The 15,503-nt window shown below is 38.4% G+C and overlaps 1 protein-coding gene across 2 annotated transcripts; it reads right to left on the bottom strand.

The window, feature by feature from the left end:
• Positions 1 to 209: 209 nt before the first annotated feature.
• adck5 (aarF domain containing kinase 5) lies at positions 210 to 14,190 on the bottom strand. Of its 2 annotated transcripts, XM_055220636.2 has the most exons (15): positions 14,031 to 14,190; positions 12,079 to 12,170; positions 11,799 to 11,948; positions 10,635 to 10,710; positions 10,130 to 10,330; positions 9,866 to 10,006; positions 9,646 to 9,759; positions 8,859 to 8,990; positions 8,693 to 8,776; positions 8,521 to 8,602; positions 6,676 to 6,754; positions 6,501 to 6,592; positions 3,186 to 3,438; positions 2,815 to 2,931; positions 210 to 1,957 (listed from the first exon to the last, which is right to left on the bottom strand). In XM_055220636.2, exons 1-15 carry the CDS (start codon positions 14,055 to 14,057, stop codon positions 1,855 to 1,857), a joined length of 1,743 nt encoding a protein of 580 aa, XP_055076611.2. In that variant the 5' UTR covers positions 14,058 to 14,190; the 3' UTR covers positions 210 to 1,854. The 2 variants fall into 2 exon arrangements, with proteins under 2 accessions (XP_055076611.2, XP_055076612.2); XM_055220637.2 differs by lacking the exons at positions 12,079 to 12,170; positions 14,031 to 14,190 and having other exon boundaries at positions 10,130 to 10,325; positions 11,799 to 11,938.
• Positions 14,191 to 15,503: the final 1,313 nt, after the last annotated feature.

Genomic DNA, 15,503 nt, shown 5'->3' with positions numbered 1-15,503 from the left:
CCCAAACTAATTGTTGAGCTTTACATCACAAATAAGGTCAGTGCCTTACCATACACAGCTTCACAGTCATTACATTTTTTTTAACTACTGACTGTAGTAAAATGGCTTTTGGTTAAAAGTTTTTATCAATGTCTTTGCAGGATGAATATAGATGAAAGTTTTCTTATAAATTCTTTACTTGTTTCCACTGAAAGCTGTTGTGAAAATCATTTGGTTAAAAATGACATTTTTTATTCCCAGAATGAATTTCTGGCGTTTCAAATTATCACAGTGTTCAGTGCCACATTAAAATATGAAAAATTACAAGAATAAAGATGTACAATTTCATTGTATGAAACGAAAGTTATCCAAGAATCAGTTCACATAGGATGTATTTAAGTTTGTAAAATCAATTTGAATAATAAAAAAATCGTAAGTTGCACAGGTATATTTGTAGCAATAGCCATTAACACATAGATCAAAATTAATTATTATGCCAAAAATCATTAGGATATTAAGCCCATATCCCTTAAAGATATTTTGTGAATTTTCTAACGTACATATATCAAAACTTTATTTTTGTGAGTGGATAAATAGTTTTACATCGACCAAATATTAATTCCTAACAATCCGTCAATCAATGGAAATCATATTTATTCAGCTTTCTGATGATGTATAAATCTCATTAAAAAAGGACCCTTATGACTGGTTTCAGGGTCACATATAACATCATGTTTCACATTCTCTCTAAGAAAACAAAGCATCAGTCTCTCTGCTATCTGCATTGACCTAAAACTACGACTATGCATAACTTTTTGATGTATTAAAAATATTCAGCTATTGCAAACCATTGCACTGTGTATTGCGATATGCACATTTGCAATATCCTGGCAATTTCGCTACATCTTACAGCTCTTATTTGATAAAATAGCCTTTTCAAGTATAAAGTATCACAGGATTCTCAGCAGTCAAGAGTCAATACCATAATAAAATACTATACTGCATTGAAATATTTCAAGAGAAATAGATCAAGTTATGAGAAATTGTTTGATAATTCCATTTAAAGGACAAGTTCGGTATTTTACACTTAAAGCTCTGTTTTCAGATTGTTTATGGTGAAATAAAATGGTTTTGACTGAAATTTGGACATATGATGCTGGCCCGAGAATTTTCGGGTGTTTGTTGTTTCACCTTCCACCTCTACAATGTGTGTATAGGTGCACTAGAACAATCCTTCCTAAAATCCATTAAACTTTCGTTTACAAAGACGTGAAACTCACCGAGTGGTCAGGGGTGTTCACTGATATGCTCACACAAAAATCGCTGCAAAAGATGCTTTCCAACAGGTGTTTTAGCATTCGTTGTAAACTTGTGGACCTATTTTTCCAAACGCCTCACACCCGTATATTCTTCCGCTGAGAGCTTAAATAATAGACACTCCAGCCCAGTTGGTGGCGATAATCCGCCTTTGCCAATTGCAAGAATACAAACAACGTTCCCGGCGCGGAGTAATACCGTACCTCACAGCACATCTAACACAAGTCAATGGAGTTGGACAAAAACTACGATACGATGCTGGAATGTGTGTACTTTTATCAAATAAATAAAACCACTTAACCACGAAAGCATTAAGAAATTCAGCGATCCCTTAAAAGTACTTTACAACCAGATCAGCGCTTATATCCAAATAAAACTGTACAAGCACACAGAAAGAGGTTCCTGAGAGCCGAGTGTGGTTGAATAATGAAAGAAAAATCATTGATAAAGCACTGTGTGTGCGTGTAAAGCAGCATGAAATGTGTTTCACAGGGTTTTTTTTAAAGGCTTTAGGCACACTGAAGTAGTGTCATGATGAGGTATGTGGTCAATGAAGCTTCATTTCAGATATTGATACACATCCTGGTCCAGCGTGATGATACCACAGTAAGACAGCAGCTGAAGCAGAGCGCGACTGATGCTCATTAGCGCCATCTCTGACCTGGAGGAGCATAGGAGGAGATTCAAACCACAATGCATAGATGTGAAAACCCAGCTTAAAGGAATAGTCTACTCATTTTCAAGATTAAAATATGTTATTACCTTAACTAAGAATTGTTGATACATCCCTCTATCATCTGTGTGCGTGCACGTAAGCGCTGGAGCGCGCTGCGACGCTTCGATAGTATTTAGCTTAGCCCCATTCATTCAATTGTACCATTTAGAGATAAAGTTAGAAGTGACCAAACACATCAACGTTTTTCCTATTTAAGACGAGTAGTTATACGAGCAAGTTTGGTGGTACAAAATAAAACGTAGCGCTTTTCTAAGCGGATTTAAAAGAGGAACTATAATTTACGGCGTAATAGCACTTTTGGGAGTACTTCGACTCAGCGCAGTAACACCCTCCCTCTCCCATTATGAGAGTGAGAAGGGGAGCGGACTTTCAGGCAAGGCGAAGTACTCTCAAAAGTGCCACCACGCCATAAAACACAGTTCCTCTTTTAAATCCGCTTAGAAAAGCGCTACGCTTTATTTTGTACCACCAAACTTGCTCGTATAACTACTCGTCTTAAATAGGAAAAACGTTGATGTGTTTGGTCACTTCTAACTTTATCTCTAAATGGTACCATTGAATGAATGGGGCTAAGCTAAATGCTATCGAAGCGCCGCAGCGTGCTCCAGCGCTTACGTGCACGCACACAGATGATAGAGGGATGTATCAACAAGTCTTATTACCTTAACTAACATATTTTAATATTGAAAATGAGTAGACTATTCCTTTAAGTCATTTTTTGTGATTTGCTGTTACATAAAATAATACTTAGTAACGTTACAATGTGTGTAAGCTGTCATCACCTTAAAGCAAATTCAAACTTGATGCTTTCCCAAAAGGACCAGAAATGGTGGAAGACAGTGAATCCCTGCAGAAAGCGGGTGTGATCTGCTTGTATTCTGCCCCATCCTCTCACAGCACTAAAACAAATAACCACAACTAGTACGAATTCAAACTGAAAGCACTACAATATCTGAATTAAAAGTCACAAGCATTACATAAATATAATATTTAAGCAAACAAGTTTGAGTGTGGCTTGCATCATTGTGTCAATTGTGTCAATTGCAAAAAAAAGTCAAATATCAATATATTTAAACAAGATATTTGGATCTTGTAACTAACTCTGCTGATAATACGGTCAATAAATCATTGGAGTTTGTTTGCGGTCTCTTACCATTTGGCCATGACAAAGTATCGATCTACTGGAGCTCCCAGAGTGATGTTGATACATCGGACCGTGTTAATGTTCCTGAACACCAGCAGCATGGGCCGCGGCATTGACTTTAACACCTGCATGATTTCATCAAAGCGATTCTTGGCCATGTCACGCATGTAGGTGGTCTCCTCTCGAGTCATGATGTTACCCAGGCCCAGATTCCACATGTTGATTGGCCGCTGCAAGAGCATCTCGCAGAACAAGAAGTATTCTGAGATGTGTTCAAAGAGACATATGATGGTATAAATAAACTGACATTATTGCACAAAGATTATTTTACTGACATATAAGCATTTCATTTAACTATTTTTCTATGTGCACAAAGACGAAATTTGACTGTTTACTGATTATGTTTCACCATGAGATGCGGTACTTTAAGATGCATCTTAAAGGCTCTCTAAGCGAATAATGTGCGACGTCACTTCCTGTTGATGTTTGAACTGTTTTCAAACAAACGGAGCGTAGCTAACGCCTCCCCCTCCCTCTCCCGTCCGTGCTTTCATGAACGCGCCCCACCCCCAAATCCTTCTTGTCGTTTATTGGCTGGAACACTTTGTTATGTTTTGTTGTGCTAGGTTTGGCCACTATGTTGATATTGAAGTTTGTGGAGCCTGAGCTGTCTACAGAGATCGCGTTTTTTTACAGTTTGGTCAGCGGACAGGCAGCAAGCAGATAGTGAGGAGATGTTTGCTGTATGTAACAAAAAATGTTTTATGGTCTAAAACGCGTCAATTCGCTTAGAGCGCCTTTAAAACATTTACATACATGTATTTGCGAGTCGTGGGTCATGATTTTAGTGGAGTTTTAATGATGATGGATATACTGTATGTGCTTTTTGGATAATCATTTGGGTCTCATTTTTCTGATTGTGAGGACATAAGTGTGACCTTGGACCACAAAACCTATTTAATGGTAAAATTGGGATACATCATCTGAAAGTTAAGTAAATAAACTTTCCATTGATGTATGTTTTTTAGGATAGGACAATATTTGGCTGAGATGGAACTATTAGAAAAAATCTAAATATTGAGAAAATCGCCTTTAAAGTTTAGCCTGGGTTTCCCCCCATGCTGCCTTGTGCGCAAATGTATTCACGCTGCAAGTCTAGCATGGAAACTATGTCCCTTTTCGCCCCTGAAATAGGGCACCAATCACAAAACGGGGAGGGGGCAGCAAGACGATGACGACGTCTATGCGACACACCAAAGCAGTTTTGTTATAGAGGGTATGCACATGACGTCACCGTCGGCGAGAGGGACTGTGGTTACGCCCACTGAGTGGCAAAAGACAGAGCGGAAGCCTTCGTGTACAGCGTGAAATCAGCGAAAACACAAGGAAAAGGGTCGAAATGGGAAAAAGCTGTTGTGCGATGTCTGCGCTAACAGATTTAACAAGAATTCGGAGCTATCGTTTTACAGACTGCCAAAAACACCCAAAGGAGAAGTAAATTGATCGTTCATGCCAACGAACGTCCGCAGATGGGTTGATAAGTTGCTAGGGTCACTATCAAGCAGAGGTTTTACTTTCTACTTAAACATATTTTTTCAAGTATTTGTATTTTATTCGTGTTTTTCTTCAGAAAACATACAGTCCAAAGCATATTATCAAAATTTTTACTCTATTACACTTCATAAATAATAAGTTTTTGTTTTACATTTAATATTTAAGTACATTAACATACTTTTACTCAAGTTAAAGTACACAATTTAAATGTAATTAGGTATTAAATAAATTTTAATATGCATCTATATCTATGCTTTAGAATGTAGTGAAGTAACATTTTTCCCAATACAAACATCCTAATAAAGCACAGATGCTTGGAAAATGGAACTAATGTAACCAAGTATTGTCCACCTCTGCTATCAACTAAATTCAATTTAAGCTGATAATAGTCAGTTTTACTGGCATTTTCGCAGCAGCTGCTATGAAAACCAGCAATTTTGTTGCACGTTTTGCCACTCAACCGGGTGAGCTTCCGTGTGGTCACGTGGAAAAGTGACGTCAATGCATACCCTCTATTTGTTATAACACGGCAACAGACGCGAAGTTACTTTTCAATGCAACTTAGTAAAAAAGTTTGTCTGTTAAAGGAACACGCCCACATTTTGGGAATTTAGCTTATTCACCGTATCCCCCAGAGTTAGATAAGTCCATACATACCTCTTTCATCTCCGTGCGTGCTGTAACTCTGTCTGACGCAGCCCCCGCTAGCTTAGCTTAGCACAAAGACTGGAAATGCATGGCTCCAGCTAGTATACTGCTCCCAATAAGTGACAAAATAACGCGATCATTTTCCTATTTATGTGTTGTGATTTGTATAGTCAAACCGTGTACAAATAACAAGGTGATATGAGACACAGCGATCTTTTAACAGTATACATACTGAGAACTATATTCTCTGAAGACGAAGCACTGCCGTATGGGCGGAGTGATTTGCACAATTCTGACCGAACTCTCTGCTCCTCACCAGGGGCTTCTCGTGTGCTGCGAGCAGATCACTCCGCCCATGCGGCAGTGCTTCGTCTTCAGAGAATATAGTTCTCAGTATGTATACTGTTAAAAGATCGCTGTGTCTCATATCACCTTGTTATTTGTACACGGTTTGACTATACAAATCACAACACATAAATAGGAAAATGATCGCGTTATTTTGTCACTTATTGGGAGCAGTATACTAGCTGGAGCCATGCATTTCCAGTCTTTGTGCTAAGCTAAGCTAGCGGGGGCTGCGTCAGACAGAGTTACAGCACGCACGGAGATGAAAGAGGTATGTATGGACTTATCTAACTCTGGGGGATACGGTGAATAAGCTAAATTCCCAAAATGTGGGCGTGTTCCTTTAAGGGCTTCTGTAGAAAAATGGCTGCACAAAATGGCGGCTTCCATGTAAGGGGACACTCTGTGTATGTAGATAAAAACGTCTCATTCTAAGGCAATAAACACATAACGGTTCTTTATAAAATGTCATTATACACCCCTGATCATATAGTTTTGTATATTATTTTGCATTTCTGTCAAGAGATCCTTCTAAAAATTACACACTGCACCTTTAATATCCTAATGATTTTTGGCATAAAAGAAAAAATTATAATTTTGACCCATACGACGTATATTGTTGGCTATTGGTACAAATATAGCCAATTTGACTTGAGTGGTTTTGTTTTTATAAAACATTTGGATGGCATTTTTTAATAAAATTCTTTAGTTGTGTTCAGCTGAAGAAAGTAGGTCACAAATATCTAGGTTGAAGGTAGATTGTAAAAGCTACTTTACCTTTGACCCCAAGCTCATTTGCATATTTCTTCATACCGGCTTCATCACGCAGGATGATGGATCTCCACAGATGACACAGAGCCACTCTGTCACTGATAGAGAGTTTTCTGTTACCTACTGTACTTCTGTTTCATGTGCAGTGATTTTGACCTTTATTTGACATGAATTACCTTACCTTTTACTGAGGTGTTCATACAGTCCATGATCCAACAGAACCAACTCCGCTTTTTTATCTGCACCTTTTCTTACCAGCACTGAAATGGGCACCATTCATGAATACATTTGACAAAAGAACATATAGATCATATATACAGTTGCAAGTAAAAGTTGGAATTTCATGGTTTTCTGAATACATTTCTTCATTAAGTCAGGGGTATTGACAGACAATCAACATTCAAAATGGCAGTGGAAAAAGTAAGTGAACCCTTAGAATGAATAACTGGTTGACCAGCAATAACCTCAACCAGGCGCTTCCTGTAGCTGTTGATCAGACCTGCACATTGTTGAGGAATTTTAGTCATTCTTCCTAGCAGAACTGCTTCATTTTTGTCATATTCTTTAGACGTCTCGTGTGTATGGTTCTCTTCAAGTCAATCCAGAGCATCTCTATTGGGTTGAGGTCTGGGCTCTGACTTGGCCACTCCAAAAGGTGGATTTTGTTTTCTGAAGCCATTCTGTTGTGGACTTGCTTATGTGTTTTGGGGTTGTCCTGTTGCATCACCCACCTTCCACACAGTTTCAGCTGACGTACAGACATTCTCACATTATCCTGAAGAATTGTCTGATATACTTGAGAATTCATCTTCCCATCAATTATTGCAAGCTGGCCAAGCCCTGATGCAGCAAAGCAGGCCCAGATCATGATGTTTCCTCCGCCATACTTTATAGTCGGCATGATGTTTTCATGATGATATGCTGTGCCATTTCTACGCCAGATGTAGCTTTGTGTGTTTTTTACAGATTCAATCTTAATTTCATCAGCCAGCAAACATTTTGCCAATACTGCTGTGGAGTGCCAGTGTGCTCTTTTGCAAACTACAGGCTTCATTCATTGTGTCCTGCCATGGATACCCGGCTTGTTCAGTGTTTACGTATTGTAGACTTATGAACAGAGATATTAGCAAGTTCCAATGATGCCTTCAAATCTTTTGCTGTCATTTGGGTTGTTTCTTTACCTCATTGATTAGTCTTCATTGTGCTCTTGGTGCCATTTTGACTGGGCGCCCACTTCTTGGTAGAGTAGCAACAGTCCCAAGGCATCTCCATTTGTAGATTGTTTGCCTAACTGTAGACTGGTAACATTTTTGAAAAAACTTTCCAGTTTTATGTAAAGCAACAATTCTTAATCGTAGCTCCTCTGAAAGCTCTTTTTGGTGAGGCATGGCTCACATAAGCGTGTTCTTCTTGTGCAGAGCAAACTACAAACGTATTATCTCCCTGTTAACTCCACATTATCTTAAAGCAACACCAAAGAGTTTTTTTTTACCTTAAAATAACGTTTCCAAAAAAGTTTCAGTGGTTCATCCACTCAAAACAGGGTGAACAGCACTTTCACATTCGCTTTGCAGACCTCTATCGGCCAAAACCGCACTAAAGAAGTTTCCAACCGTCGGGTAGTGGTCCTGTAGTTCGAGTGAAAACTACCAAAACTTGCTTTAAGGCAGACCTACAATCCAATCAGAGCCAGCTATGCTGCAGTATTTACGACAGTGGTAATGAACAATTACGCTTTTAACCTGTAGGGGGAGCAAAGAGCAATAAGTCTTTAGTGTTGCTTTAACAAGACTCCAGGTGTGCTAAAACCTGACTCCAATTAGCTCAAGGGTTCACATTCTTTATCCACAAGCACTATGAGGTTTTTTGGTTGTTCTCAATGAAGACATGAAAGATCATCATTTTTTTTGTGTAATTATTTGTAATTTATATTTTAAAGAGCAAAACTACCAGCATTTGTTCCTTCTACCCACTGAGGAAGACGCATATTACCCATAAGCACAGGTATACATCACTGTAATCGTACCATTTCCAGGATGTGGGTCAGCATGAATAAAGCCGGTGTAAAAGATCTGTTCTGCAAATGTGCGGATGAGCTTATCAGCCGTCTGAAAAACAGCCAGAACATGCTGCTGTCATCATTATCAACAGACAATGGGCTTGATATAACTTAATAATAACCACAACATTAAACTCACATCTTTCAGACCCAGTCCCTGACGTTCAATTTCCTCGACATTGTTGACTTTACATCCTTCACAGAACTCTGCTGTGAGAACTCTCTATACAGAAAGACAATGATAGTTTATGTCCATTTCTTGTATGTATGCGAGGCTTAAGGAAACAGAACATGAAGGTTCTTACCTTGCTGGTGAAATCCCAGAATACTTTTGGCACAACTATAAATTTAAAGTGTTTCAGCTCTTCTGCACAGCGTTCAGAATTCTTGCCCTCATTCTCAAAGTCCAGCTCTTGGGCTAATGTTCCCTTTAAATCCTATGAGGATGAAGGGAGGCATAAGAAATGAGATGGGTGAGCATCTATAAAATTGTTGTGTCTAACAGTAAGAACAACTGGTGCTACAGTTGGATTAGCTGCTGCGATATGCAGTATTTATATTGTGTACAGAAGAGGCATTGAACCTTTACTAGGTCAAGGGCCTCTTAAGCTAACAGTAATCAAACCTCAGCTTGATCCCGGTGAATTAGTTCAAATTCAGAAATATTAGAAAAAGCATTCTCACAACTACGTTTAATTTTGCTCTGTACGGACATCATAGCACACGACATTCTCCTTGAGAATAACATTGGCATTTGTGGGCATGCATTATCATTGTGTGGGTGCTACCCATTTGATTTCTATTAATTTGTGTAAACAGAGATCAGATCAAAAACAAAGCATATAGACTATTAGTGCCACAGGGATCAGTGTTAGGCCCTCTTTTTTTTTTACTACAGGTCATTTTTTATTCATAGCAAACATTTCTGTAGAACTGCTTTGAAGTTGTGTGTATGTGTTACATTTTAAGCCTGGCCTTAATACATAATTAATGTATTTACATTATTATGATGTATATGCTATCATAACGGTTACATTGTAATTCAGTGTATGACAATAAAACATTTCAATTAACCGTAACTGACACACCAACCTGTAATACCCAGCGGAAACCAAAGCTAGGGTGCATGAACTTCACTATGTCCAACAGAATCTCCAAAGTCCTGATGTCACCATCAAAACGATCCCTGAGATCAATATATTGCACCTGCACAAAACGTCAGCCCAAGATTCATGATCACCCGACAATTCCAGGTAATTATTTTTATTGCACGTTTGTGTAAATTCATTCATGTTGAATGCACATAACACACCTTTACAGCCACAGGTGTCCCATCATGCAGTTCTGCCTTGTGAACCTGGGCCAAGCTGGCAGCAGCCATAGGCTCATGGTCAAACTTCCTAAACAAGTTTTCTGGAGTTGTGTTGAAGTCCTCTTGAAATAAAGCATCTACCTAGAAAAAACACATGAAATATGTAAATATAATTTTAATTTGATTTCATTCATTTTCATCAATGATTTGTGCACAATTAGACTCTACATATGCATGTATGTACTTACTCCGTAACCTTCTTACCTCTTTGTATCGTCTATTGAGAGCTTTATCCTCTAACACACGAAGGGTGCTGATGTATTCTGGAGGTAGAAGATGGTTAAATGCACACAGGCCCTGTCCCAGCTTAATATACAAGCCTCCGTTCTGAACTGCCCCTTCTACCATGCTATTGGCTGCTCTCTGATGACAGGCGGACATAACCTCTGAATAATCTGGACTGCTCTGGCAAAAGGACAGAAATACTTTTGAACAAAGTGTTTGGGATGGTTAGTGTGTGTGCATTCATATACACTCTACTGCCATATACAGTATATGTTCATGCATTGAATGTAATGTTTTTGCACTGTGTTTATCGGCTGGGTGTCAAGATCCGTTGGCCCCGCATAACTTTGTTTACCTATAGTTTATAACAATTTTGGATGTGCTATTTTGTAATTTCATGAAAACTTTTTGATTTCAACCCAGCATATAACTAATACCCAAACATTACAATACATAAACATTATGAGAGGGCTGTGAAACCTACCTCATCCATACCACGCAGAGCAATGTTAGACGTCCACCAGTAGTCGGCTGATATCTTAAGCCCGACATAGAGAGATCTGATGTGAAAGAAGAATTAAAATGAAGAGTTTCAAAGGACTATAAACAATCCCAAACGAGGCATAAGGGTCTTATCTAGCAAAACGATTGTCATTTTTGACAAGAAAAATAACAGCTATACACTTTTAAAGCACAACTTATCGTCTAGATCAGGTCGTGATGCGCCAGCGTGACCCCACGCAATACATCATCACGTCAAGAGGTCACAGAAGACGAACACGAAACTCCGCCCCAGTGTTTACAAGTGTGAAGAAAGAGGACCGTTCCTGCATTGTTGTATGTCAACTGATACTAATTAATGTCTTTGTGTCAGTTTATTGTTTACAATGGTCCGCAAATGTGCGTTTTATATGTAACACGTGACCTCCCTACATCACTACGCATTTACGTTAGGTTGCGCTGGACCGGACCTAGACGAGAAGTTGTGCTTTAAAAGTGTATATTTGTTATTTTTATTGTCAAAAATGACAATCGTTTTTCTAGATAAGACCCTTATGCCTCGTTTGGGATTGTTTATAGTCCTTTGAAACTCCGTTGAAAAAAACTGTTATGTGTTGAGTTAAGTGTTAAGTGTTGGTGTCCATTAAAGTCCATTAAAATGAGAAAAATCCTGCAATGTTTTCCTCAAAAAACATAATTTCTTCTCGACTGAACAAAGAAAGACATCAACATTTTGGATGACATGGTGGTGAGTGGGTTGTCTGGATTTTTCTTTTAAGAAAATGGAATATTCCTTTAAGACAAAACAATGTCACCCATATGTGTTATTATTCAAATTAGTCAGGACAAGGTGTTTTTAAATTAAAGCAGCTTAAACTTGCATTTTAGTTGGGGACTAGGAAAAGCCCTGTCCGGGAAACCACACCTATGAGTTCTGATACGTATTCCGTCACTTTTGATTGCCTGATCATCGGCTGTTTATAAACAATGGGACAATGTTCGCTAGTGAGATAAAATACTTTTATCTGCCAATACAGATTATAGGCCAATATATCAGTGCACAATACAGTTTACAGTAATTCAGTCTTGCAGTTAAAATTTTGGGCATACAGTATTTCTATCTTGTTTATTTGACAATGCTCTTTACCTGCAGAAGCGCCCGACTCCCTCTGCTAGTATCCTCATCTTCCTCCTTTCTCTGGGATCGGAGGCCACATATCCGAACCCGACTACGAATGGCACGCCAACCGAGATGCCAAACAGTAACTTCCTAAAGAGTCTGTGACTCTTTACAACTCTAGAGGAAGGAAAAATGAATCTTTATAAAGATGCTCTTGAACAAGTCTGAATAATAACAGGACCATTGTTGATAGTCTTGTTTGACATTTGACACTCTTCATACAAAATGAACAACACTGGAGTCTCACCTGAGTGAAGAGAAGGACTTGTGAGGTACTTGGAGAGCTATGGACTGAGGACATCTCTGTAACAGAGCCAAATGACGACGACACAACCTTATCTGAAGAAGAAGAAGTGAATTTACAGGAACTAAACAGTGGTCAAATATTTAACAAGGCAGTTATCAAGGGGACATCCAGGAACCACGATGTGGTGTCTGGGATAAGAAAGGCATGTGCAGTAGGTCCTCTGTCTGTACTAATACTCACTAGACCTGAAAAAAGTTTGTCCCATGAACTTTACAGACAGAGCCCTGCTCTCAAAAAACATTAATTTAAATTATATTAAAAGGACACCCATTGCCAGGTTTGTTGAAATGAAAGGTTAACCTTTACTGTAAACATTACACCTCATCTGCGAGATATGTTATAAAACACCACAAAATGGATGAAAGGGTTTCCCATCAAGGCCATGTAGAAAACTTGTGAAAAAGGAGGGAATGTTTATAGAAGCAGGGAACAAATTGTCTTTACTCGGACTGGTTGATTTGTGGAGTTAGGTCAGGGACAAAGCTCCAGTTTAAAGGCCTCTTCATTCATTTAAAACATTGACTTTCCACTGTACAATCCAGGAATAGCTCCGGTGCCAATGTCATGCACAAAGACCTTTGCCTTTGTTCTGTAAAGACACTTTACACAACAAATCACTTTCCCAGAAGAAATGTCTTATGTAATTGTAATCTGCCAAAACCCTTTAAGGAACACGCCCACACTTTGGGATTTTAGCTTGTTCGCCGTATCCCACAGAGTTGGATGGGTCCATGCATGCCATTATCATATCCGTGTGTGCTGTGGCTCTGTCTGACGCAGCCCCCCGCTGGCTTGGCTTGGCACAGGGACTGGAGGTGGGTGGCTCCAGCTAGCAAACTGCTCTCAATGGGTGACAAAATAACGCGAACATTTTACTATTTATGTGTTGTGATTTGTATAGTCACAGTGTGTACAAATGGCAAGGTCATGTGAGACACATCCATCTTTTGACGGTGTTCATGCTGGGAACTATATTCTCAGAGGGTGTAGCACTGCTACTTGGGCGGAGTGATTTGCACAACTCTGACCGAACTCTCTGCTCCTCACCAGGAGGATTCTCGGGTGCTACGAGCAAATCACTCCCCCCAAGTAGCAGTGCTTCGTCTTCTGAGGGTGTAGTTCCCAGTATGTACACTGTTAAAATATAGCTGTGTCTCATGTCACCTTGTTGTTTGTACACGCTGTGACTATACAAATCACAAAGTTACGGAAGTTACGTACGGTGTTTATGTTGTTACTGCTGAAACCGTCTATAGTAGAAAAAAATAAATACTATAGAAGTGAATGGTGCCTGAGATCAGTTTTTTCAAAATATATTTATTTGTGGTCAGCAGAATGAAGAAAAAACTTGTGGATGAGTAAATGATGACAGAATTTCCATTTTTCAGTGAACTATACATTTAGGATGAGGAATCTGTGGTTACAGCACTGCTAACTTATACACTAAAGTTGTCATCTACAGTATGTATTTACACTGTATACCATTTACAGCAGAACCAAAGCACGTTATATTGTGAACTTTGCTATTATTTCTAATATAGTGGTAAATTACTATTTTATAGGTTTCTCATTAAAAAGATTTTACTTTGCATACTGTTTCACAAATGGTTAACTGTAGGTTAAAGTCTAATGTTAAATGAAAGTGACACATAGTTGTTGTCCTGCCCCAAAACTACTCCAAACCTAAATCCAGCAATAGACTTGTGATTTAAACCTTATGCTTGTTAAAATACATGGCATGCTTTTAGAAATCTTCTAGTTATGCTTCCTCTGCACTGATTCAGGGTCAGCCCTGCATTGGCAAGCTGGACAAGGACAAGTGTCCAATTATTCACTAATCAGACAGTTTGAGCACACGAGCAGCGTAATCATATGAACCCAACGGATCTTACCGATCTAGTAAATGTCTCTCCCGCCATGTATCCGGAGCGCGCTGTTTGATTTCTCAAGAGGAGTCCCTCTGCTTTCAATGTTGTTAACTCGTTTCCTCGTACTTCTCAATCCTACACGCGGTTCATGCGATTGGATATAGTTCACTATTGCGTCACTGCACTGGTAAGACGCCATCGGTCACGTGACAGTGGTGTGACGGGCAAGCGCACCGCGCATTGGCCGTTTTGTCAGCTGCTGCGATATGTCAGCGGCGGCGCCATATTAGCGGTGGCAAGAGTAGCCTGCAAACAAATGCGAGTAAACGGGGAGCTGCGACTTTTTTTAGATATAAAACACAATGGGGTTGTTTCCGGACAGGGCTTATCCTAGTCCCAGATTAAAAGGTTTAAATTGCCTTAATTTAAAAACTCTGCACTGACAGATCTTAACATTAATGCCACAACTGCTGTGTCTCAAGATAAGATGCACACCATTGTTTTATGTGTTTGTAAAAACTTAAATGTCATAATAAAACTAAGGCCTGGATTAATCTAAACCCTGTCTGGGAAACTGCCCCAAAAACTTACATTTATCAACCGATTTCAATAATTTTTGACCTGTGCGAAGTTTATAATTGTCTACACTGGTTAAAATCTCGATTGTTAAGACTTAGAAATTTATTTTTTATAAGGAATCATGACCGTATACGCTTGTCATTTTGGTTTGGCTTGCAGTGGCATCCCTAATGTAATGTAGCTTAATGTACATAAAATTAAATAAATTCTTTCCATTGTAAATGTGCTTTCAGGAAAATCAAAGATAGCATATATACATTGTGTGTGTGTGTGTGTGTGTGTATATATATATATATATATATATATATATATATATATATATATATATATATATATATATATATATATATATATATATATATATATATATATATATATATACCTTATGGTGCTGAACTAATTATTGTCTGAGCTCAATAAGTTGTTATAGGTGATTGTATGGGGCTACATGGATATCTTTTAACAGGGCCCTGTGTGACAGCGGCAACCGAATGAACAAAGTGGAATGGTAAGTAAAGAGTTAATCAAACTCTTTTCAAATTTCTCAATTATTAATAATCTATTCAATCAGTATCGAAAACATTGAGAATGTAATTTTTGAAGTCAGATAAAATTACCTAAAATTAAAACAAAAAGTAGCGCTGACGCATTCGCATGAATGAATGATGCAAAAATTGTGCATATATATTAAAGTAAACCATAATTACGTAAAAAATAACGAAACATTTTTGTTTTTATGTAAAACTTCAATTATTTCACAGTGCAGGTTTTACAACAGTCCAGTTTACTTTAACTATGTTTTTAAATGTGGCATTCCTCCCTCCAGTATTTTTACCACAAAAATCTACTGATAAAATAAATGTATTCCTTGTAAGCACTGTAAGTTGCTGGATAAAATTGTTTGTCAAATGCATAAAT

This window comes from Misgurnus anguillicaudatus, chromosome 20 (assembly GCF_027580225.2).
Source record: "Misgurnus anguillicaudatus chromosome 20, ASM2758022v2, whole genome shotgun sequence".
Classification (NCBI taxonomy): domain Eukaryota; kingdom Metazoa; phylum Chordata; class Actinopteri; order Cypriniformes; family Cobitidae; genus Misgurnus; species Misgurnus anguillicaudatus.
This window is presented reverse-complemented; position numbering and strand designations above follow the sequence as displayed.